This window comes from Malus sylvestris, chromosome 9, assembly GCF_916048215.2.
Source record: "Malus sylvestris chromosome 9, drMalSylv7.2, whole genome shotgun sequence".
Classification (NCBI taxonomy): Eukaryota; Viridiplantae; Streptophyta; class Magnoliopsida; order Rosales; family Rosaceae; genus Malus; species Malus sylvestris.
Genome location: NC_062268.1, coordinates 22,397,311 through 22,423,590, shown reverse-complemented (window position 1 = coordinate 22,423,590; position 26,280 = coordinate 22,397,311). Strand labels below are relative to the sequence as shown.

The 26,280-nt window shown below is 39.1% G+C and overlaps 1 protein-coding gene across 1 annotated transcript in view; it reads right to left on the bottom strand.

Annotated features, from left to right (window-relative positions):
• The window catches only part of LOC126582037 (uncharacterized), a gene marked incomplete at both ends in the record, with an annotated part of 109,855 nt that overhangs the window by 8,262 nt on the left and 75,313 nt on the right, over nucleotides 1-26,280 (bottom strand). Inside the window, one exon of the mRNA XM_050246007.1 lies at nucleotides 21,011-21,719. Coding sequence (XP_050101964.1) covers nucleotides 21,011-21,719 — 709 coding nt within the window. The remainder of the gene's footprint in view (nucleotides 1-21,010; nucleotides 21,720-26,280) is intronic.

The window sequence follows — 26,280 nt, the reverse complement described above, 5'->3', positions numbered from 1 at the left end:
ATTTCTAGAAGCCTTATCCCTTCCTAGATAAGTGCCGCACCCTATACCTTATTTCCCTTGGAATTTCAGATTTCTAGAAGCCTTATCATCTCCTATCTTTGTGCCGCACATTATCTCCCACTCCCTTTGGGTTTTTGACTTGTTTTCCTTATAGGATTGTATGTTATTATCCTATGCAACTTAGGCTTTTAAAACCATGTCCTTGGCTACCTAGGAGATGGGATTTTCAGCCTATAAATACAAGGCCTTGCCGCACCCTTTCATTCACCATCCTCTACCATATTTTCACTACACCATTCACCCAAACATCCCTCATTGTGCCGTGAGTTTGCAAGGAGAAGAAGGAAGACAACTTGGAGCCGTGCATGCCATTCAAGGAGCTTGGATTGTGGAGCGATTCTAGGTGTTTTCTATCTTTGTTTATTTGCGAACATGAGGAACTAATTTCTTTATAGTTAGAGGGGAATTCAAAGCCATGATAATATGTTTTATATGACTTGATTACCTCCAGTTATGATTTCATGAATCGTGAATGTGGTTTACTTATCTACTTGATTGATAACATGTTTATGTATGTTGATTGAGGGTCGACACTTAGTTTGCATGCATGAATTTGATGCTAGAGTATAAGGCAATTTCACCTAATCGTTATTAACTTGTATTCATAAGTAGTAAAAGTCGCTAGTCACGATTGTGTTAAGTAAATCCTAGGCAAGAGTGATAGGAGCATATTTATGCGCCTTAGTTAGCTAGTTCTTATGCATTTTCGTTATGTTTTCTTCGTTAAAGTAGTCTTTTAAGCTACTTTCATGTGTTTTCAGGTTTAAAGGACATATTACATGAAATGATGCAATTTGGAGCTATTGGAGCAAAAAGTGAGCTTGGATTGAAAAGGACATGCTTGGAACACAAGGTGGGGATGAAATTGACGAGTTGAAGATTTGAGGTTTCCTACTTGAAGTAGGAAAGCTAAGCCTAAAAGTTTCCATTTTGGGTTGATCTTTCCTAAACCGGAATGGCCTTGCGTTTGAGCAACATTAGAAGGTTCCGAAGCGTTGGAAGACACAAAGAAAGGTGTTAGAATATTTTCTCATCCTTGCCATGGGTTAGGGCTTAGTTTCTCTTGGTTTTGGGCTTTTTAGAAGCCTATCCACACTCCCACTAATCAGCCGCACCTTTCCCCTTCTAGAACACCTATTTCCTTGCCTTGCAAGGCTTTCTAGAAGCCCTAACCCTAGCCCACTTAATTGCCGCACCCTAGGCCCTTTTCTCACTAAAATTCTGATTGTTTAACCTATTTTTCTGGTGGATTTGGGTTTCTAGAAACCCTAATCTGATTTGCTAGGGTTTTTAAGTGCCTATATATATATTTCCCCACCTTGCCGCACAGATGATCTTTACAGAATTCAGAAAAAATTCCAGCAACCTTCCCACTCCTTGCCGCAGCCATTCCTCTAATCCAGCCACCATTCTACACCTCCATACACCACCCACACCCCTTGCCGCACCACCATACCATCCTAACCCCCTTCCTAAACCAAAATCACATCCAAAAATCCCCTAAACCCTCTCTGCCGCAGCAAGGAGAAGAAGAAAGAGGAGCTTGACGTGCAGAAATTCAAAGTGGAATTGTTGGGCGTTTTAGGTGTAATCTTTCTTATGTCTTCGATGTTTCAATTCAATAAACTTTGTGTTGTGAGTATGAGGAACTAAACCCCCTTAGTTGGGGGGTAATTCGAAACCATGTACATGCTTGCAATATGATTCGATTACATTCAGTTGTTATTTCATAAGTTGTGGATTCAATTCGTTCATCTATTTGTTTGATAACTTATTTGTGTATGTTGATTGAGAGTGCACGCTTAGTTTTCATGCATGAATATGATGCTAGATTATGAGGGAGTTTCACCTAATAGTTACAATCTTATAATCACAAGTAGTGAAGGTCGCTTGAAAACGATCGCATTGAATGAACTCTTAGCATAAGTTTCATGCAATTCATAGTAACGAATGCTTCGTCAATGCTTATGTTTTTCATAGAACTTAATGATTCTTGCTTGTATCTCTATTATGCAATTCATGTAGGGAACTTGTAGGGAATGTTTTGGGTTGTCGTATGCAATCATCCAACTTAATAACTTGTGGAGAAACTGAGGGTTAATTAGTGCAATTCACGGTTAATTTGGGGCGTTGAGTATTTATAATTTATTGGAAGAACAACTGAAAATCGTTTCGTTTGCAAGTGTGACATGTGTGGAGAAGAACCTCCTAACTAGCCTTTTATCCATCCTTTTCATCCAAAAACGTTTTACAATCTGTTTTGTTTTAAAGTTTCTGTTTTGTTTTCAATTTTCGTCCAAAACAAATCCCCTTTTATTTTGAAGTCTTAGATTAGTTAGAAAGTGTTTTGATTTGTGTTTCTAAGTGTTTTGATTCAAGTTTTCACTCAAATTCGTCCAAGTTCTTGTTAGGTTCTCAGAACTGCCCAGAAAGTGGTTTTTAGGCAGTTTTGAGTCATTAGGTTGCTGTTTTGAGTTTTAGTTTTGTTTAAGTGTTTTAACCTTTAGTTTTGCATTCTTTGAGTCTAGTTTAGTGGTTTAAACTTTGTTTTTGAGTTTTTAAGTCAGTTTCCAAGTGTTTAGCAATCCCTCCTAATCCCCGGTCTAGAACGATCCCTACTTACATCTTTACTACAATTTGACAAAAAGAGGGTTTAATTTGTGTGCTTATTTATTTCGCATCAAAGAGTAACATGCGTATCCCATAGTTATGAATGCCTCGTCAATGCTTATGATTTCCATTGAACTTAATGATCTTTGATATGTGTCTCTATCATTCGTATCCCATAGTTATGAATGCCTCGTCAATGCTTATGATTTCCATTGAACTTAATGATCTTTGATATGTGTCTCTATCATGCGTATTCCATAGTTAGGGTCCTTGATAAGAATAATTTGGTTGTAATGCGTATCCCATTCAATTCAATGAATCTAGGGAAATCTGAGAATTAATTGGTCAATCTAGTTAATTTGGGGCATTGTCATTCATGGTTTGTTGAAAGAGTAACTGGAAATCGAGTCGTATGCATATGTTTCATGTGTGGAGAAGGAACCCTCTAACTAGCCTTTCACCATTCTATTTCATCAAAATCGTTTTCATTAAAGTTTGTTTTCAAAGTTTTTGTTTTAAAAGTTAAATTCGTCCAAAATCAATCCCCCTTTACTTGGTTGAGTCATAGTAGTTAGAAATCACTTTAGTTTGTGTTTTTAAGTGTCTTAGGTCAAGTTAAAACCAATTTTCGTCCAAGTTTGTGTCTAGTGTTCAAAACTGCCCAGATTGTGGTTTTAAGGCAGTTTTGAGTGTTTCTGGGCTGTTTTGAGTCTTTTGGTTTGTTTTGGTGTTTTAAAGTTTAGTTTTGCATTCTTTGAGTCTAGTTTAGTGTTTTAAACTTGTTTTACGTACCTTGCTACAATTGATAAAAAGAGGGTTAATTTGAGTGTCAACATAGTTTTCACATCAAATTTTGGCGCCGTTGCCGGGGATTAGCAAAGTTGCTAATCCCTTGGATTGTTTTATTTCTATTTGTTTTAATTGAGTCCAGATTTTTACTTTGTTTTCGTTTTTTGTTTTTAGGTACTAGTTTATGACTCGGAGCTCTCATCCGGTTTGTGAACACATCTTGGACTTTCACGACGATTTTGAACGAGAGTTGAGACGAAAGAGAAAGAATCCAAAACCTAGTGAATCCAGTTCAAATTCAGAAGCCGAAGTTGAGATTGAGGAAGAGGAACCCACGGCACAAGTGGGTGAAGTTGAGACAGTCATGGCACAAGACAATCGTACAATCAAGGAGCTCTCGGCTTCAGGATTGGACAATGCCGCACCTCTATGTATTCAATATCCGGCGGCTGCCCAAAGAAAGACCAAAGAATTTGAGTTAAAGTCAAGTTTGCTACACCATATTCCGAAGTACCATGGGTTGTCCATGGAGGATCCTAACAAGCACTTGAAAGAGTTCGAGGTGGTGTGTTCAAGCATGACTCCAATCAATGTCGACGGGAGTATATTGAAGATGAAGGCCTTTCCCTTTTCTCTCATGGAAAAGGCGAAAGATTGGTTGTATGAATTAGCTCCCGGAACGGTCACATCTTGGGAGAGCATGAAACGAGCTTTCTTAGAGAAGTTTTTTCCAACTTCTCGAGTCATCCTCCTACGAAAAAGGATAAGTGGAATTCAACAACAAGAAGGTGAGTCTTTTCCTACGTATTATGAACGTTTTAAATCTCTTGTTGCTTCTTGTCCACAGCATCAAATGAGGGAGGAGCTTCTTTTACAATACTTCTACGAGGGACTTCTACCAATCGAACGACAAATGCTAGATGGTTTGGCGGGAGGAGCTTTGGTGGACAAGACTCCCACGGCAGCAAAGACTTTGATTGCCAATCGAGCGTTGAACGCTCAACAATACGAAGGTGTTGGACAAAGAGGCACCCCACGGCAACACCAAGTGAATGAGGTAAGTACCATAACCGAACTTCAAAATCAAATGGCTAACCTTACTACTTTGCTTTCTCAGGTTGTGGAAGGGCCAAAGTTCAAAATGTAAGTGCGTGTGGTGTATGTTCCATGCAAGGACATCCTACGAACAAGTGACCACAATTGATCGAGAACGGAGGGTGGGAGACCCTCAATGCCGTGGGCTTTGGGCAGCAATACCAACAAAGGAATGATCCCTTTTCTAACACCTACAATCCCGGTTGGCGTGATCATCCGAATTTCAAATGGCGGGAACCCCAACAAGGCCAACAACAAAACACATTTCGGCAACAACCCCCGGGTTTCTATCAAACGCCATTTGCACCAAATCAAACTCAAATACAATCGGCCCCAACAAATTCAGGTACGTCCTTGGATAATGATACAATTCTTAAATTACTCAACACTTTGTCTCAGGGGCAAGAGAATCAAACCATAGCATTGCAAACCCAAGCTAAAAGGGTGGATCACTTGGAAAAACAAATTGGGCAAATTGCGGAGTTTGTAGGACAGTTTCGAGACCAAGGAAGACTCCCTAGTTCAACCGTTGCAAATCCAAAAGGGGGATTCGAAACAGCCAAAGAAATTACATTGAGGAGTGGCAAACAAGTTGGACTTGAACCTCAAGCATCCAATTCAAGTCAAAAAGAGGATGAAAAGCTACTGTTTGAGGAAGAACCCCAAACCTCACCCACGCCAAGGATGGAACACCCTTTGCCGCAACCACTGATGTGATATTAACTAGCACTCAAATTAACCCTCTGTTTATCAATTGTAGTAAGTATGTAAGTAGGGATCGTTCTAGGCCGGGGATTAGGAGGGATTGCAAAATCACTTGAAAACTGACTCAATTATGTAAAAACAAGTTTAAAACACTAAACTAGACTCAAAGAATGCAAAGCTAAACTTTAAAATACCAAAACAAACCAAAAGACTCAAAACAGCACCAAAACACTCAAAACTGCCTTAAAAACACAATCTGGGCAGTTTTGAACACTAGACACAAACTTGGACGAAATTAGGTTTAAACTTGACTCAAAACACTTAAAAACACAAACTAACTTGACTTCTAACTAATATGACTCAACAAAGAAAAGGGGGATTGATTTTGGACGAATTTGAAGACAAAACAAAACCTTGTAAAACGAACAGATTTTAAAACGAATTTGGTTTAAATGAATGGATGGAAGGCTAGCTAAGGGGTTCATCTCCACACATGTTATACTTGCATTCCAAACGATTTCCAATTGCTTTTCAATAACCCATGAATTCTCAACGCCCCAAGTTAATTAGGTCCGCTTAAATTAACCTTCAGATTTTCCTAACGTTATTGAATTGGATGATTGCATACGACAACCCAAAGCATTCCCCACAAGTCCCCTACATGATTGCATAATAGAGATACAAGCAAGAATCATTAAGTTCTATGAAAACCATAAGCATTGACGAAGCACTTGTTACTATGATTGCATGAAACTTATGCCAAGAATTTACTTAACGCGATTGAGATCATCAACCTTTACTACTTGTGAATATAAGTTTATAACGATTAGGTGAAATTCCCTTACATTCTAGCATCAAACTCAGGCATGAAAATTAAGCGTGCACTCTCAACCAACATACACAAATCAGTTTTAATTCATATAGATAAGTAAATTGAATCCACGACTTATGAAACGCAATTGAAAGTAATCAAATCATATAGCAAGCATAATCATGGTTTCGAATCCCCCCTCATACGCACAAAACAAAGAGAATTGAATTTAAACATTGAAATCAAAGGAAAAGAAACACCTAGAAATTCCAGTGACGCGAACTTGAATTGCATGAACTTCCGAGCTTCCTTCTCCTCCTCCTTGGTGCGGCAAGGGTCTAGGGATAGGTTTAGAGCCTTAGGGGTATGGATGCATGGTTATGGAGGGATGTAGTAGTGTTTAGGGGATGGGGATGGTGCGGCAAAGCTTAAAAACTAGGGAGGAAGGTGTTTGGTGGCTGCGGCAAGAGTGTGGAGATGGTTAGACGAATTTCTGGAGTGAATTGTGAATTGTGGTGAGTGGTGAATGTGAAGGGGTGCGGCACACATATTTATATGGCTCTAAAACCCTAGGTGAATCAGATTAGGCCTTCTAGAAAGCCAAATCCATCAGGGAATAGGTTAAACAATCAGATTTTGCAAGGAAAAAGGGGTCCTAGGTGCGGCAGGTTTGTAGGGATTAGGGATAGGGCTTCTAGAATGCCTTGCAAGGCAAGGAACTAGGGCATCTAGAAGCTAGGGTGCGGCATTAATGTAGGGATTAGGGATAGGGCTTCTAGAAAGCCCCAAAACTGATAGGAAATGTAGAAACTCACGGCAAGGAGGGGAATTCTTCTAGAAACTTCTCATTTGTGTCCTACAACACTTAGGAGTCCTTCTAACATTAGGAAAACATGTCTTAATCCTCCCTTGACTTGGAATTCTTCTCCTACTTCATCTTGGACACCTTTCCTTCTTGAACTTGGAAATCTTCTTTGTTGCTGAAACTTGATGCCATTTGGATTTAACTTTCCTACTTCAAGTAGGAAACCTTGTTTGAGTAGGAATCTTCATTCTTCTAGGAATCCATCTCCAACTAGGAATCCTCCTCCAACTAGGAATCCTTCTTCAATTAGGAATCCCTCGTTGACTATGATTTCATCTTTTACTTAGGCGCTTCCCTACTTCAAGTAGGAAACATCATCTTCAAATCTTCAATTTCGTCCATCCTCTTGGCTCCAAGCATATGATGTCCATTCCAAGCTCTAATTTGCTCCAAAAGGCTCCAAAATGCATCCTTTTTCATACTTTGCCCTTAGAACCTGAAAACACATAAAACTAGCTTAAAAGACTACTTTACTAAGGAAAAACACTATAAATGCACAAGAACAAGCTAAACTAAGGCGCATAAATATGCTCCTATCAACCACCCAAGCCATCCAATTCGGCCAATAAAGGTAAGGAAGGTACAATTCAAGTTAATTCTAATGTTATTCCTCCGGATGTACCCTTTCCCAGCAGATTTTTGCAAGCCAAGAACGAAGAAGAGGAAAAAGACGTTCTTGAGACATTTAGAAAGGTGCATGTCAATATCCCTCTCCTCGATGCTATAAAGCAAATCCCGAAGTATGCCAAGTTTTTGAAGAAGCTTTGTACAACAAGGAAACGGATTCGGGAGAAAGAGGTGGTACACGTAAGTGAAAATGTATCTGATAGGAGCATATTTATACGCTTTAGTTAGCTAGTTCTTATGCATTTTAGTTATGTTTTCTTAGTTTAAAGTGGTCTTTTAAGTTAGTTTCATGTGTTTTCAGGTTTTAAGAGCATATTACATAAAATGATGCAATTTGGAGCATTTGAGAGCAAAATTGAGCTGGAATGGAGTGTATGCTTATGAAGCACAAGGAATGGACGAGTTTGAAGGTCAAAGGAGCTTAAGAAATGAAGAAATGAAAGTGAAGAACAAAGAAGTCGGAATTGGCAACCAAAGTTTCTAAAGTTGGAAGTTTCTATTCTTAGAGGTTTCCATTTTCGAGAGTTTCTATTCTTGGTTTTGGGCTTTCTAGAAGCCCTATCTACAAACCCTAACCCTAGCCCACTAATCAGCCGCACCTAGCCTTCTAGAACACCTATTTCCTTGCCTTGCAAGGCATTCTAGAAGGCCCATCTCTAACCCTAGCCGCACCTAAACCCTAGCCCATTGTCTAACCTGATTTCTTTAGGGTTTGTGGTGCCTATATATATGTGTTTTAAGCCTAAATTCGTCACCACCCCTTCACACCATTCAAACACACCTTGCCGCAACCCTAATCACCATTCTACATCACAAAACCCCATCCTACATCCATACACATCTCTGCCGCACCTTTTGGAGAAGAAGGAGAGCCTTGTCGTGCATTCCATTGATGAATGAGGGCCTTGTGCGCAAGCCATCTGCATCTTTGGGAGTTTTAAGAGTTTTTTCTTCTCTTGTTTCTGTTTTCATGTTTAATTTAAATTGCTTTTCAATTATGTTAGACATGTGGAACTAATTTCTTTTTAGTTAGAGGTGAATTTGAAGCCATGGACATATGTTTTATATGATTTGATTTCTTCCAATTATGATTTCAGAAATTGTGAATGTGATTTACTTATCTATTTGATTGATAACTTGTTTATGTATGTGGGTTGAGGGTCGACACTTAATTTGCATGCATAAACTTGATGCTAGGATATAAGGGAATTTCACCTAATCGTTATTAACTTATATTCATAAGTAGTAAAAATCGCTAGTCACGATTGCGTTAAGTAAATCCTAGGCAAGAGTAACATGCGTATCCCATAGTTATGAATGCCTCGTCAATGCTTATGATTTCCATTGAACTTAATGATCTTTGATATGTGTCTCTATCATGCGTATTCCATAGTTAGGGTCCTTGATAAGAATAATTTGGTTGTAATGCGTATTCCATTCAATTCAATGAATCTAGGGAAATCTGAGAATTAATTGGTGCAATCTAGTTAATTTGGGGCATTGTCATTCATGGTTTGTTGAAAGAGTAATTGGAAATCGAGTTGTATGCATATGTGCATGTGTGGATAAGGAACCCTCTAACTAGTTTCTCATCATTCTATTTTATCACAATCTGTTTTGCTTTACATTTGTTTTCAAAGTTAAATTTTAAAGTTTTAATTTCGTCAAAATCAATCCCCCTTTTATTTTAAAGTGTTAGATTAGTTAGAAATCAATTTAGTTTGTGTTTTTAAGTGTCTTAAGTTAAGTTTTAGTCCAATTTCGTCCAAATTAGTGTTAGGTACTCAAAACTGCCCAGAAAGTGGTTTTAAGGCAGTTTTGAGTCTTTTTGTTGCTGTTTTGAGTTTTTGGTTAGTGTAGGTGTTTTAAACTCTAGTTTTGCATTAATTGAGTCTAGTTTAGTGTTCTACATTATGTTTTTATGTTCTTGAGTCAGTTTCACATTGATTAGCATCCCTAGTTAATCCCCGGTTTAGAACGATCCCTATTTGCTCATATACTACAATTGTCATCCATAGGGTTTAATTTGTGTGTCAAGTTAATTTTCACATCAGTATCTGCATTGTTGCAAAGAAAGTTACCACCTAAATGCAAAGATCCAGGTAGTTTCACTATCCCTTGTGTTATTGGCAACTCGAGAGGCTCAGCGCCGTCTCAACCCTCCAATGATGGAAGTTGTGAAAAAGGAGATTATCAAACTTCTTGATTGTGGAGTGATTTATCCGATCTCTGATAGTCGTTGGGTGTCACCGGTGCAATGTGTTCCAAAGAAGTCCGGAGTGACCGTGGTGAAGAATGCCGAGAATGAGCTGGTGCCAACCCGCATCCAGACAGGTTGGCGAGTGTGCATTGATTATAGGAAGCTCAACGCCACCACAAGGAAGGACCACTTCCCTTTGCCGTTCATTGATCAAATGCTTGAAAGGTTAGCCGGTCATTCTTTTTATTGTTTCCTTGATGGTTATTCTGGATATAATCAGATTGTCATAGAGCCGGATGACCAAGAAAAGACAACTTTCACATGCCCCTTTGGTACCTTTGCTTATCGTCGCATGCCTTTTGGGCTATGCAATGCTTCGGCCACATTTCAAAGGTGTATGGTAAGTATCTTTCAGATTTTGTGGAAAAGATTATTGAGGTATTTATGGATGCTTTCAGTGTGTTTGGTGATTCATTTGATGGATGTTTGGAAAATCTCACAATAATTCTGAAACGATGTGTAGAAACTAACCTTGTGCTTAATTGGGAAAAATGTCACTTTATGGTTAGACAAGGCATAGTTCTAGGGCATATTGTTTCAGAAAGAGGAATTGAAGTGGATAAATCGAAAATAGATCTTGTACGCTACTTACCCTCTCCTACTTCGGTTCGAGAGGTTCGTTCGTTTCTTGGTCATGCAGGATTTTATAGGCGATTTATCAAGGACTTCTCCAAGATCTCAAACCCTCTTTGCCGTCTCCTCCAGAAAGATGTGGCATTTGACTTCAACGAGGAGTGTGAGAAGGCGTTCAATCACCTCAAGGACATGCTAACTTCGGCCCCTATCATAGTTCCACCGGATTGGAGCCTTCCTTTTGAGCTTATGTGCGATGCTTCTGATTATGCATTAGGAGCTGTTTTGGGGCAAAGGAAGGACAAGAGGCCACATGCTATCTATTATGCCTCTCGGACTTTAAATGATGCACAATTGAATTATTCTACCACTGAAAAAGAACTTCTAGCTGTTGTATTTGCTTTAGATAAATTCCGTTCTTATTTGCTTGGTACTAAAGTTATTATTTATACTGACCATGCAGCATTGAAGTACTTGTTCACCAAGAAGGAGGCCAAACCACGACTCATTCGTTGGATGCTTCTTCTCCAAGAGTTCGATATCGAAATCCGGGACAAGAAGGGAAGTGAAAACGTGGTGGCTGACCACTTGAGCCGTATGGTGCATGAGGAGGATGTCGTGCCTATCATAGAGACATTCCCAGATGAGCAACTGATGTCCGTCAAGGTAAGTGAACCATGGTATGCTGATTTGGTGAATTATTTGGTGTCTAAACATCTTCCTAGTGAATTACTTAAACACCAAGGTGATAAATTGAAGAAAGAGGCACGGTTTTATGTGTGGGATGACCCGTATTTATGGAAATATTGCCCTGACCAAGTTATACGTAGGTGTGTGCATGATTCTGAGTTTAATGCTATTCTAACCTTTTGTCACACGTTGCTAGAATATAAAGTTGTTTCACATAATCGTCACACACTTATATTCATATGTAGTGAAGGTCGCTAGTCACGATCGCGTTAAGTCCAATTCCTAACATGAGTGACATGATGTCATAGTTGCAAGTGCTTTGTCAATGCTTATAGTTTTCATTGAACGTAATGATCTTTGATTGTATCTTTATTATGATGTCATGTAGGGAACTTTTGAGGAATGCTTTGGGTTGTCGAATGATGTCATCCAATCCAATAACACAAGGAAAACTTGAGAATTAACTAGTGATGTCACGGTTAATTTGGGGCATTGTCATTCATAATTCAATGAAGGAATAACTGGAAATCGAGTCGTTTGCATACTTGTCATGTGTGGAGAAAGATCCTCTAACTAATCCATCATCCATTTAAAATCCCAAAATCGTTTTCAATTCTGTTTTTACTTTGCAATCTGTTTTGTTAGTTATTTTCGTCCAAATCAAACCCCCATTTATTTTGGAGTCCTAGATTAGTTAGAAAGTGTTTTGGTTTATGTTTTTAAGTGTTTTGGTACAAGTTAAAACCCAAATTCGTCCAATTTGGTGTTTTGTGCTCAAAACTGCCCAGAAAGTGTTTTTAAGGCAGTTTTGAGTCTTTTGGTTGCTGTTTTGAGTTTTTCGTTTGTTTTAGTGTTTTAAACTTTAGTTTTGCATTCTTTGAGTCTAATCTAGTGTTTTAAACTTTGTTTTTACGTTTCTAAGTCAGTTTTCAAGTGTTTAGCAATCCCTCCTAATCCCCAGTCCAGAACGATCCCTACTTACATACTTTACTACAATTAACAAAAAGAGGGTTTAATTTGTGTGCTTAATATATTTCGCATCAGTATCCAATATCCCATGGCTACCCAAGGTAAAACCGAAGAGTTCGAGTTAAAGTCAAGTTTGCTCCACCACATTCCAAAGTTCCGTGGGCTGTCCATGGAGGATCCGAACAAACATTTGAAAGAATTTGAAGTGGTGTGCTCAAGTATGACTCCGGTTACCGTTGACGGAAGTATTTTAAAGATGAAGGCTTTTCTATTCTCTTTAATGGACAAAGCCAAGGATTGGTTGTACGAGTTGGCTCCCGGTACAGTTACATCTTGGGAGAGTATGAAGAGGGCGTTTCTGGAGAAGTTTTTCCCAACTTCTCGCATCATTTTTCTTCGTAGAAAAATAAGTGGAATTCAACAAGATGAATGTGAGTCTTTTCCTACATATTATGAACGATTTAAATCACTTGTTGCTTCTTGTCCACAACATCAGATGAAGGAGGAATTGCTTTTGCAATACTTCTACGAAGGGCTCCTTCCACTAGAACGTCAAATGCTCAATGTCTCGGCGGGTGGAGCATTGGTAGACAAAACGCCCATGGCTGTAAAAATCTTGATTGCTAATCGAGCGTTAAACGCTCATTAATACGAATGTGTAGGCCAAAGAGGACCCCTGATAGGAGCATATTTATTCTACTTAATTGGCTTGTTCTCGTGCATTTAGGTTGTGTTTACTTAGCTATTTTAGTGTTTAAAGTCACTTTTATGTGTTTTCAGGTTCTAAGGTCAAAGTGTGCAAAAAGAAGCAAATTGGAGCCTTTTGGAGCAAAAGGAATGGATGAATTGAAGTCTTGAAGAAAGTTGGTTTCCTAATCCAAGAAGGATTCCTAATCAACGAAGGATTCCTAATTAAAGAAGGATTCCTACTCATTTGAGGATTCCTAGAAGAACAAGGATTCCTACTCATTTGAGGATTCCTAGAAGAACAAGGATTCCTAATCAACGAAGGATTCCTAATCAACAAAGGATTCCTAATTAAAGAAGGATTCCTACTCATTTGAGGATTCCTAGAAGAACAAGGATTCCTACTCATTTGAGGATTCCTAGAAGAACAAGGATTCCTACTTGAAGTAGGAAAGTTAAGCCAAGGTTTCCTATTTTGGTTGACCTTCCCTATTCCTAAATGTCCTTAATTTCCAGCCACTTTGAATACCTTTTAAGCACTTTGGGACACCAAACAAAGGCCCTAAACCACTCTAGGACCTTTGCCGCACCTCCCTCATCCTTTCCTCTTCCTTGCCGTGCAAGGGATAGGGTTTCTTTCCCAAAATCTGACTTAAAACACATTCCTTTTGTGTTTTAAGTGATTGCCGCAACTTTTGGTGGGTTTCCTTTAAGTTTCTGATTTTATTTCCTAATTCTAGAATCCTTAGACTTAATTTCTGATTTCCTAATCAACCTAGGGTTTGAATTTCTGTTTTCCTTTAAATAAACCTCTTGTTGCAGCCACAAAACATTCCACACACATCCATACAACTCTATTCACGCCAGAAACCTAATTTAAGGCAGTTTTGAGTACCTAACACTAATTTGGACGAATTTGGACTATGACTTGACTCAAAACACTTAAAAACACAAACTAAATGAATTTCTAACTAATCTAACACCTTAAAATAAATGGGGGAATGATTTTGACGAAATTAAAACTTTATAACTTAAACTTTGAAAACAAATGTAAAGCAAAACAGATTGTGATTAAATAGAATGGTGAGAAGCTAGTTAGAGGGTTCCTTATCCACACATGAACATATGCATACAACTCAATCTCCAATTACTCTTCCAACAAACCATGAATGACAATGCCCCAAATTAACTAGATTGCACCAATTAATTCTCAGATTTCCCTAGATTCATTGAATTGAATGGAATACGCATTACAACCAAATTATTCTTATCAAGGACCCTAACTATGGAATACGCATGATAGAGACACATATCAAAGATCATTAAGTTCAATGGACATCATAAGCATTGACGAGGCATTCATAACTATGGGATACGCATGTTACTCTTGCCTAGGATTTACTTAACGCAATCGTGACTAGCGACTTTCACTACTTATGAATATAAGTTAATAACGATTAGGTGAAATTCTCTTATATCCTAGCATCAAGTTTAGGCATGCAAATTAAGTGTCGACCCTCAACCCACATACATAAACAAGTTATCAATCCAATAGATAAGTAAATCACATTCACAATTTCTGAAATCATAATTGGAAGAAATCAAATCATATAAAACATATGTCCATGGCTTCAAATTCACCTCTAACTAAAAAGAAATTAGTTCCACATGTCTAACATAATTGAAAGGCAAGTTAAATTAAACATGAAAACAGAAACAAAGAAAGAAAGAACTCCAAACACTCCACTAATGGCAGATTGCATGTGCAAGGCTTCTCCTTCCTTTGGACTGCACGGCATTCCTTCTTTCTCCTCCTTTAGTGGCTGCACAAGGTGGATGAATGGTTATGGAAGGATGTAGGAATGGTTTGGGGAAGGGGATGGTGCGGCAATGGTGTAGAAATCAGAAATATGGAAGTTTTAGGGTGAAAGGCTGCGGCAAGGATGTAACTAGGGTTTTTGGCGTGAATGAATTAGATGGGGAGTGGTAGGTTCGGCCAAAGGGTTAGAATGAGTATATATAGGCACTTAAAAATCCTAGCAATCAGATTAGGGTTTCTAGAAATCAGAAATATGCAATGGGCTAGGGTTTAGGTGCGGCATTAAGTGAGGATCCAAGATGAATTGGGCTAGGAAGGTGCGGCCTTGTCCAAGAGGTAAGGATGGGTCATCTAGAGGCCCAAAGCCAAGAATAGAAACTCTCACAAATGGAAACCTCCGAGAATAGAAACTTCCAACTTTAGAAACTTTGGTTTCTAATTCTAAATTCTTTGTTCTTCACTTTCATTTCTTCATTTCTTAAGCTCCCTTGACCTTTAAACTCGTCCATTCCTTGTGCTCCAAGCATGTACTTTCCAATCTAAGCTCCATTTTGCTCCAAAAGTCTCCAATTTGCATCCTTTTATGTCATATGCCCTTTAAGCCTGAAAACACATGAAAGTAGCTCAAAAGACTACTTTAACGAAGAAAACATAACGAAAATGCATAAGAACTAGCTAACTAAGGCGCATAAATATGCTCCTATCAAATTCCCCCACACTTAGCTTTTGCTAGTCCTCGAGCAAAACAAAGAAACAAAAGAAAAACAAAACGAAACAAAACAAACGAAACATAACCTAAACCTTCCAACGATCGCCTCAGGGACTTCCAATGAACATGACAAATTAAAAATCATCATTCCCACAGATTTTAGCCATCTTTACACTTAAGCACATACTTAATTATAGTCACCACGTACTAGTTCACATTTAACCAATTAAAACATGATTTTGAACTTAGTAACATGCCTTAGAGAATTTGCTCAATTCCTCACTAGATATGCACTCAATTTTCACACAGATTTTCTGACTACACACCCTATACTAGTTATATGTGAGAAGATTGATGTAAATATAAAAACGAATGCTCATATATGTTATAACAAGGAAAGCTTTTTCTGAATTTAATAAGCATGTATATGATCTCATGAAAGGAATGCTACTACTTAGACGCGAGAACCAGTGACACCATATGCTCATACCAATCCCAAACTCCACAAATTGAAATACACAACACTCAAGATAGAAGTTAAGGGTTGTAATGGGGCTTGGGGTATTGGCTAACAAAGAAAGGTGAAGGGTAAACAAACGTTCTTAAAACAATAGTAAGCAAAGCAAAGAAATTGACACTTCGAATTCACTTTTGAATGCAAAAATCAACTTTTAAACTCAAAGGGGAAATTCATGCAACACTTGGGGTCAAATTCAATGTTTTGGACCCCTTCTTCAACAACCAACACCTTAGAGCTCATTTCCATGCTCTTTCAACTCTTTTTTTTCACACTTTTCTCAACATTTTTCTTTTTTTTTTTCTTCTTTTTTTTTTTTTTTCCTACGAATTTTCTTCTTTTTCTTCTCTAACCCATGCCTCATTTAAGACTTTGGCACACAATACACAAGGCTCACTTTCCCCCACACTTGTTTTCTGCACACCCTTGATCAAAAGGAATTCATTTTAAGTCATGCTTACTATGCTTTAAGAACAAGGGTATGGATGGTCCTAATCTAGGCTAGGTACGGATAACGTGGGTTAACAAACAATATAGGCTAAATAAGGCTCAACGGGGTTAAACCTACAAAACAAATGTATGGAATGAAGGCTTTTTTGGCTATGGTGGTAATTACTACACAACTTCATCTTGAATATGTGTTATGCAAATCAATAACATGTTTTGAATGAAATTGGCATGAGTTCTAGCATTTGGAATTAAAGTGATGAAACGCATTCTAAGTAACAACCAAGCAAAGAATAATGAGATCATGCAACGACTTTAGAAAACAAGAATGCACAGATTTTAACTCTCCAAATAAAGTTTAGGCTCAAGTCTCTCAGGGTTGTAGCTTTAGTTTGAGTTTCTTCCTTCAAGCATGTCACAAAAACTGATTTTTTTCCTTTTTGATTACATGTGAATTCATAAGTTATAACTACAACTAAGCATAAACCAAGAGTAAATCAAACTTCCATCCATGTATATAACTCTCTTCAACAGTCATGCAATTAAAAACCGAATCCTCATCATTGTGTTGGAAGGTACCCTAAGACACAAACAAACACACACAAACAACTTAAAAACGACTCTTTTTGGGTTTTTTAAAACAATTTTTCAAATTTTTATGGTATTTTCGGATTTTTGAATCAAAACACATTAAAACACACCAAAACAGCTTAAAAACACCTAAAAACAGCAAGAAACAACATTGGGAAGTATGAGTGAGAAAACCCTACGAATTTGCATCAAAACACTTTGGTTACCCCCCCACACTTAAAGCAAACATTGTCCTCAATGTTTCAAAGCATAAACTAACACAAAAACACATAAACAAACAAACAAACACTAACAAACTAAACATGGCAGAAACTAAATAAGCAACAAAGAGAAGGGTTTAGGAACGCAAATCTGGAATTGGAATGCTCTCTAAGTCTTCCTTTGTCGAATGCATGGGTTGCCTCCCACGAAGCGCTTGCTTTAACGTCTTCCAGCCGGACGGTACCTCCGTTTAAGCTTGACTAGGTGCCACGGCATGGAGGGGTACATGCTCCTCAAACATCTCGTAATAGGGCTTCAATCGATGCCCATTCACCTTGAATTCTTGCTGCGTCCTTGCACTCTTGATTTGCACTGCACCATGAGGGAAAACATTAGTGATAATAAAAGGACCAACCCATTTGGAACGCAACTTACCCGGAAACAACCGAAGGTGAGAATTGAACAACAACACTTTCTGCCCAATATAGAACGTCTTGGCACGAATCATCTTGTCATGGAATGCCTTCGTCTTCTCCTTGTAAATCCGGGCATTCTCATAAGCTTCATGTCGGATTTCCTCAAGCTCACACAATTGGAGCTTCCTATGTAAACCTGCGGCATCAAGGTCCATATTAAACGTTTTGACGGCCCAATGTGCACGATGCTCTAACTCGACGGGAAGATGGCATGGCTTCCCATAGATGAGCCGAAATGGTGACATCCCAATGGGGGTTTTGTAGGCAGTGCGATACTGATAGGAGCATATTTATGCTACTTAATTGGCTTGTTCTCATGCATTTAGGTTGTGTTTACTTAGCTATTTTAGTGTTTAAAGTCACTTTTGTGTGTTTTCAGGTTCTAAGGTCAAAGTGTGCAAAAAGAAGCAAAATGGAGTTTGGAATGCATGTCACATATTTGGAGCCAAGGTTTGGACGAATTTGAAGGCTTGAAGATGATGATTCCTACTTGAACAAGGTTTCCTAGTTGAAGTAGGAAAGTGCTTACATGAAGGAGGATTCCTAATCAACGAAGGATTCCTAATTGACGAAGGATTCCTAATTGAAGATGGATTCCTGATCACATGAAGATTCCTAGAAGAACAAGGATTCCTACTTGAAGTAGGAAAGTTAAGCCAAGGTTTCCTACTTTGGTTTGATTTTTCCTAATTGTCCCTAAAAGTTCCAGCAATTATGAAGATTTTCTAAGCATTCTAGGACACAAAACAAAAGCCTAGAACCCTTATGGACCCCTTGCCACACTCCCTTGCCCTTTCCTCTTCCTTGCCGTGCAAGGGAGAGGGCTCTTTCCTGTTTTGGAGCATTAAAACACCTTCCTTTTTATGCTTTAAACCCTGGCCGAATTTCCTTGACCTTTCCTTTTAATTTTCTGATTTGTTTCCTTAATTCTAGAAGCTTTAAACTTAATTCCTGATTACCTAATTAGCCTAGGGTTTTTAATTTCCTAATCCCTTTAAATAAACAGGTTTGTGCAGCCACAAACATCTCCATTCAGCCACACACTCTCCCAAAATTCGTCAAACCCCATCCACAACCTCAGAAACCATTCCTCCTCCATCTCTGCCGATTTCCACCACCATTCTTCATCTCCACACCTTCCACACAACACCCATACACTACCCCCAAGCCTTGCCGTGCCCCTACACCATCCATAATCCATTCTACATCACACAAACCCCCCAGAAATCATCCTCACCCAATCTGCCGCAAGGAGAAGAGAAGGAGACAGTTCATGAAAATTGTTTGGCTCTTCAATCTGAGTTGTTGAGCAATTTTAGGTGTATTCTATCTTATATTTCAATGTCTACTTCTTGTAATCTTTGTTTTTCATTGAGTATGATTGGCTAAATTCGTTTTGGCTAAGGGTGTATTCGAAACCATGTTTATTTATGTGAAATAAGTTGATTACTTCCAGTTATCGTTGCATAAGTCGTGAATACAATTTGCTTAACCGTTTAATTCAAAACTTATTCTTGTATGTTGATTGAGAGTGCACGCTTGATTTGCATGCTGGAATTTGGTGCTAGAATATAAGTTTGTTACACCTAATCGTTATGAATTTATATTCGCAAGTAGTGAAGATCGCTAGTCACGATCGTGTTAAGTAGATTCATGGCAGGAGTATCATGCTTTTCATAGTTACAATTGCCTTGTCGATGCTTATGATTTCCAAAGAACTTAATGATTCTAACTTGTATCTTTATCATGTTGTTCATATAGAGAACTTGTTAGGAATAATTTGTTTGCGATGCATATTCATCCAATTCAATGATTCTAGGGAAATCTGAAAGTTAATTTAAGCGGACCTAATTAACTTGGAGTGTCGAGGTTCATAACTTATTGAATTGATAACTGTAAATCGATTACGTTGCATAAATTTCATGTGTGGAGAAGAACCCCTTAGCCATTCCATCACCCATTGATTCATCACATTTAGTTTACAATCTGTTTTAATTTACAATCTGTGCATTTAGTTCAAATTCGTCCAAACACAATTCCCCCATATTTTGTTAAGTTTGAGTCTTCATAATCTGTCCTCTTTGGTGTTTTTAAGTATTTTGAGTCATAAGTTTTGTCAAATTCGTCCAAATCTTGTCTTAGTTGCTGTTTGAGTCAATTAACTTGTTTTAATCAGTTTTGGGCAGATTTGAGTGTTTCAAATCTGTTTTGAATCTTAGTAGTCTAATTAGAGTCTTTAAGTTTAGTTTTTGTGTTTCTAAGTCGATTTGTATTAGATTAGCACCCCTAGTTAATCCCCGGTTAGAACGATCCCTACTTACATCATTACTACAATTGTCACAAATAGGGTTTAATTTGTGTGTCAAGTTAGATACGCCCATAATGCATCGTTTAAGCGCAAACTCCAATCCTTCCTCGTAGGCCCCACGGTCTTCTCAAGAATTTGCTTGATTTCCCTATTCGAAACCTCGGCTTGCTCGCTCGTTTGAGGATGATAAGGTGTGGCCACCTTATGCGTGACATTGTATTTCTTGAGCAACGCCTCGATGGTTCGATTACAAAAATGGGAACCTCCATCACTGATGAGCACGCGTGGCATTCCGAACCTTGCAAAAATGTTAGTTTTCACAAAATCTGCAACCACTTGAGAATCATTAGTTCGGGTGGCTTTTGCTTCCACCCACTTCGACACATAATCCACAGCAAGCAATATATAAAGAAACCCATGTGACGAAGGAAAGGGACCCATAAAATCAATACCCCAAACATCAAATATTTCAACACTAAAAATGGGGGTTTGCGGCATTTGTTGTTTAGGACCTATATTGCCCGTTCTTTGGCATCTATCACAAGACATGCAAAATGTTCTAGCATCCCTAAAGATGGTAGGCCAATAGAAACCACATTCTAATACCTTAAGTGCTGTTCTATTAGTGCCAAAGTGTCCCCCACAAGCATAAGTGTGACAAAATGTTAGAATAGCATTAAACTCGTAATCGTGCACACACCTACGTATAACTTGGTCAGGGCAATATTTCCATAAATACGGGTCATCCCACACATAAAACCGTGCCTCTTTCTTCAATTTATCACCTTGGTGTTTAAGTAATTCACTAGGAACATGTTTAGACACCAAATAATTCATCAAATCAGCATACCACGGTTCACTTACCTTGACGGACATCAGTTGCTCATCTGGGAATGTCTCCATGATAGGTACGGCATCCTCCTCATGTACCATACGGCTCAAGTGGTCAGCCACCACGTTTTCACTTCCCTTCTTGTCCCGGATTTCGATATCGAACTCTTGGAGAAGAAGCATCCAACGAATGAGTCGTGGTTTGGCCTCCTTCTTGGTGAACAAATACTTCAATGCTGCATGGTCAGTATAAATAATAACTTTAGTACCAAGCAAATAAGAACGGAATTTATCTAAAGCAAATACAACAGCTAGAAGTTCTTTTTCAGTGGTGGAATAATTCAATTGTGCATCATTTAAAGTCCGAGAGGCATAATAGATAGCATGCGGCCTCTTGTCCTTCCTTTGCCCCAAAACAGCTCCTAATGCATAATCGGAAGCGTCGCACATAAGCTCAAAAGGAAGGCTCCAATCCGGTGGAACTATGATAGGGGCCGAAGTTAGCATGTCCTTTAGGTGATTGAACGCCTTCTCACACTCCTTGTTGAAGTCAAACGCCACATCTTTCTGGAGGAGACGGCAAAGAGGGTTTGAGATCTTGGAGAAGTCCTTGATAAATCGCCTATAAAATCCTGCATGACCAAGAAACGAACGAACCACTCGAACCGAAGTAGGAGAGGGTAAGTAGCGTACAAGATCTATTTTCGATTTATCCACTTCAATTCCTCTTTCTGAAACAATATGCCCTAGAACTATGCCTTGTCTAACCATAAAGTGACATTTTTCCCAATTAAGCACTAGGTTAGTTTCTACACATCGTTTCAAAATTATTGTGAGATTTTCCAAACATCCATCAAATGAATCACCAAACACACTGAAATCATCCATAAATACCTCAATAATCTTTTCCACAAAATCTGAAAAGATACTTACCATACACCTTTGAAATGTGGCCGGAGCATTGCATAAACCAAAAGGCATGCGACGATAAGCAAAAGTACCAAAAGGGCATGTGAAAGTTGTCTTTTCTTGGTCATCCGGCGCTATGACAATCTGATTATATCCAGAATAACCATCAAGGAAACAATAAAAAGAATGACCGGCTAACCTTTCAAGCATTTGATCAATGAACGGCAAAGGGAAGTGGTCCTTCCTTGTGGTGGCGTTGAGCTTCCTATAATCAATGCACACTCACCAACCTGTTTGGATACGGGTTGGCACAAGCTCATTCTCGGCATTCTTCACCACGGTCACTCCGGACTTCTTTGGAACACATTGCACCGGTGACACCCAACGACTATCAGAGATCGGATAAATCACTCCACAATCAAGAAGTTTAATAATCTCCTTTTTCACAACTTCCATCATTGGAGGGTTGAGACGGCGCTGAGCCTCTCGAGTTGGTTTAGCCCCCTCCTCTAGAAGTATGCGATGCATGCACGTAGTTGGGCTAATTCCCCTAATATCGGCCAAAGTCCACCCAATGGCCGTCTTGTGCTCTTTCAACACTCGGATCAACTTCTCCTCCTCTATGGCTGTGAGTGATGAAGAGACAATGACGGGCAATGTCTCGTTGTCTCCCAGAAAAACGTACTTTAAATGATCGGGTAACGGTTTAAGCTCAAGTACGGGTGCCTGAATCACTGAGGGTAACATCTTATTAGTGGAAACTGGAATTGGAATTGGGTTAGAAGGCTTACCATGGTGTTGAGGGAGTGACTCAAGGGCAGCCACTATCTCGGCCTCATCCTCACTTCTAGGCACGGCAACACCATTTTTGTGCCCAATTCCTTGTGTAATTGTCGTTTCAAGTGTATCCCTCTCCAAACAATCGAGAAAATCCTGCGCCAAATCATCAATTATATCAATAGAAAAGCAAGAATGATCGTCCTTAGGAAATTTAATACTTTCAGAAAGATTAAAATCAATGACTTCCCCATCAAATTCCATCGTTAAAGTTCCTTTAAACACATCTAACTTGGTGCGGGCTGTTTTCATGAAGGGCCTCCCTAATAGAATCGGCAATGGGGTAGAATGGGGTGAATCCTCCATGTCAAGCACGTAAAAGTCCGCTGGAAAAATCAAATTACCAACCTGCACCAAAACATCTTCCAAAACACCCTTTGGGTATGCATTAGAACGATCGGCTAATTGAATTATCACACCATCATTTTTAAGCTCACCTAAGTTCATAGATGCATAAATTGAGTATGGCATAACATTAATCGAAGCCCCTAAGTCTAACATGCATTGTTCAAACTTAGTATTACCAATAACACATGGAATTGTAAAACTACCCGGATCTTTGCATTTAGGGGGTAATTTCCTTTGTAACACGGCAGAGACATTTTCACTTACTTGAACCACCTCTTTGTTCGAAATCCTTCTCCTTGTTGTACAAAGTTCTTTTAAAAACTTAGCATACCTCGGGACTTGCTTAATCGCATCAAGGAGCGGGATATTGACTTGAACTTTCCGAAAGGTCTCTAGAATGTCCTTCTCGGCTTCTTCCTTCTTTGATTGCCTAAACCTGCCAGGAAAGGGCACATTCAGTGGAATAGAACTAGAAAAAGTCGAATTTGGACTTACCTTGGTGGTTGAGGACGATTTAGGAGGGTTAGAGGGTGGCGGCAAGGATTGGTCATCCTTGGCCGTGGGCTTTGCTCTTTGTGCCTCCTCTTGCATCAACTTGTCCTCCTCGTCTTGACTTGATTTGGATGTATTTGAGTCCGCTCCAACCTGTTTACCACTTCTCAACATGATGGCCTTAGCGGTTTCAAATCCTCCCTTCGGGTTCATAACGGTTGAACTAGGCAATCTGCCTTGTTCTCTAATTTGCCCCATAAACTCTGCAATTTGACCCATTTGCTTCTCCAAGTTGTCCACCCGTTTGTCTTGGATTTGTCTCTCCTTATTTTGAGTTTGTACTTCCTGCGTCAAAGTAGTAAGTAACTTAACAACTTGATCATTATCCAAAGACGTACCTGAGGTTGGTGGGGTGGTTTGCACTTGGTTTTGATTGGGGACGAATGGCTTTGTATAAAAGCCCGGTGGTTGCTGCCTAAATCCTCCTTGTTGTTGGGGTTGTTGAGGATCCCGCCATTTGAAATTCGGATGGTCCCTCCACCCCGGATTGTAGGAATTAGAGTATGGATCATGGCGTGGTTGATTTTGGTTCCCAAAACCCACGGCATTGGCAGCTTCCCAACCCCCATTCTCAATCAATTGAGGGCATTGATCATTGGCATGTCCTTGCATCGAGCACACGCCACACACACTTGGTCCATGAATCTTCATTCCCTCGGCCAACTGAGAAACAATAGAAGTAAGGTTAGCTAATTGGGATTGAATCTCGGGCATAGAACTTACCTCATTCACTTGTGGCCGTGGGGGGTCCCTTTGTCCAACACCTTCGTATTGTTGTGCATTATGTGCTCGGTTGGCAATTAGAACTTTTGCAGCCCCCGGAGTCTTATCCACCAACGCTCCTCCCGCCGAGGCATTAAGCATTTGGCGTTCCATGGGAAGGAGTCCTTCGTAGAAGTATTGAATGAGTAGCTCCTCCTTCATTTGATGCTGTGGACAAGAAGCAACAAGTGATTTAAAACGTTCATAATAAGAAGGAAACGATTCACCTGGGTTTTGTTGGATGCCACTAATCCGTTTCCTCAAGAGAATGACTCTTGAAGTTGGGAAAAACTTCTCCAAGAACGCTCTTTTCATACTATCCCAAGATGTAACCGTTCCGGGTGCTAACTCGTAAAGCCAATCTTTCGCCTTTTCCAAAAGTGAGAATGGAAAAGCCTTCATCATCAGAATACTCCCGTCAACATTGATGGGTGTCATGCTCGAACAAACAACCTCGAACTCCTTGAGATGCTTGTTGGGATCTTCCATGGAAAGCTCATGGTATTTCAGAATGTGGTGCAACAAGCTTGACTTCAACTCAAATTCGTCGGTCTTGCCTTGGGCAGCCGCGGGGTATTGAATGTATAATGGTGCGGCATTGGTCAACCCCGAGGCCGAAAGCTCTTTAATGGTCCGATTGTCCGTGGCCATAACTTCTTCTTCCTCTTCTTCAAACTCAGATTCGGCCTCTGAACTTGAACTAGGTTCACTAGGTTCGGGATGCCTCCTCTTTCTTCTCAAATCACGTTCAAAATCGTCGTTGAAATCCAATATGTGTGCATGCACAGTTCGAGAGCTCCGCGTCATGCACTAGTACCTAAACCAAGAAAACAAAACAAAATAAGAAACTAAGTAATTTATACTAAAACACACGGCAATAACACAAGGGATTAGCAATTTTGCTAATCCCCGGTAACGGCGCCAAAATTTGGTGTGAAAATTAACTTGACACACAAATTAAACCCTATGGATGACAATTGTAGTATATGAGCAAATAGGGATCGTTCTAGACCGGGGATTAACTAGGGATGCTAATCAATGTAAAACTGACTCAAGAACATAAAATTATAATGTAGGACACTAAACTAGACTCAATTAATGCAAAGCTAGAATTTAAAACACCTTAAACAAACTAAAAACTCAAAACAGCAACTAGAAGGCTCAAAACTGCCTTAAAACCACTTTCTGGGCAGTTTTGAGTACCTAACACTAATTTGGACGAATTTGGACTATGACTTGACTCAAAACACTTAAAAACACAAACTAAATGAATTTCTAACTAATCTAACACCTTAAAATAAATGGGGGAATGATTTTGACGAAATTAAAACTTTATAACTTAAACTTTGAAAACAAATGTAAAGCAAAACAGATTGTGATTAAATAGAATGGTGAGAAGCTAGTTAGAGGGTTCCTTATCCACACATGAACATATGCATACAACTCAATCTCCAATTACTCTTCCAACAAACCATGAATGACAATGCCCCAAATTAACTAGATTGCACCAATTAATTCTCAGATTTCCCTAGATTCATTGAATTGAATGGAATACGCATTACAACCAAATTATTCTTATCAAGGACCCTAACTATGGAATACGCATGATAGAGACACATATCAAAGATCATTAAGTTCAATGGACATCATAAGCATTGACGAGGCATTCATAACTATGGGATACGCATGTTACTCTTGCCTAGGATTTACTTAACGCAATCGTGACTAGCGACTTTCACTACTTATGAATATAAGTTAATAACGATTAGGTGAAATTCTCTTATATCCTAGCATCAAGTTTAGGCATGCAAATTAAGTGTCGACCCTCAACCCACATACATAAACAAGTTATCAATCCAATAGATAAGTAAATCACATTCACAATTTCTGAAATCATAATTGGAAGAAATCAAATCATATAAAACATATGTCCATGGCTTCAAATTCACCTCTAACTAAAAAGAAATTAGTTCCACATGTCTAACATAATTGAAAGGCAAGTTAAATTAAACATGAAAACAGAAACAAAGAAAGAAAGAACTCCAAACACTCCACTAATGGCAGATTGCATGTGCAAGGCGTCTCCTTCCTTTGGACTGCACGGCACTCCTTCTTTCTCCTCCTTTAGTGGCTGCACAAGGTGGATGAATGGTTATGGAAGGATGTAGGAATGGTTTGGGGAAGGGGATGGTGCGGCAATGGTGTAGAAATCAGAAATATGGAAGTTTTAGG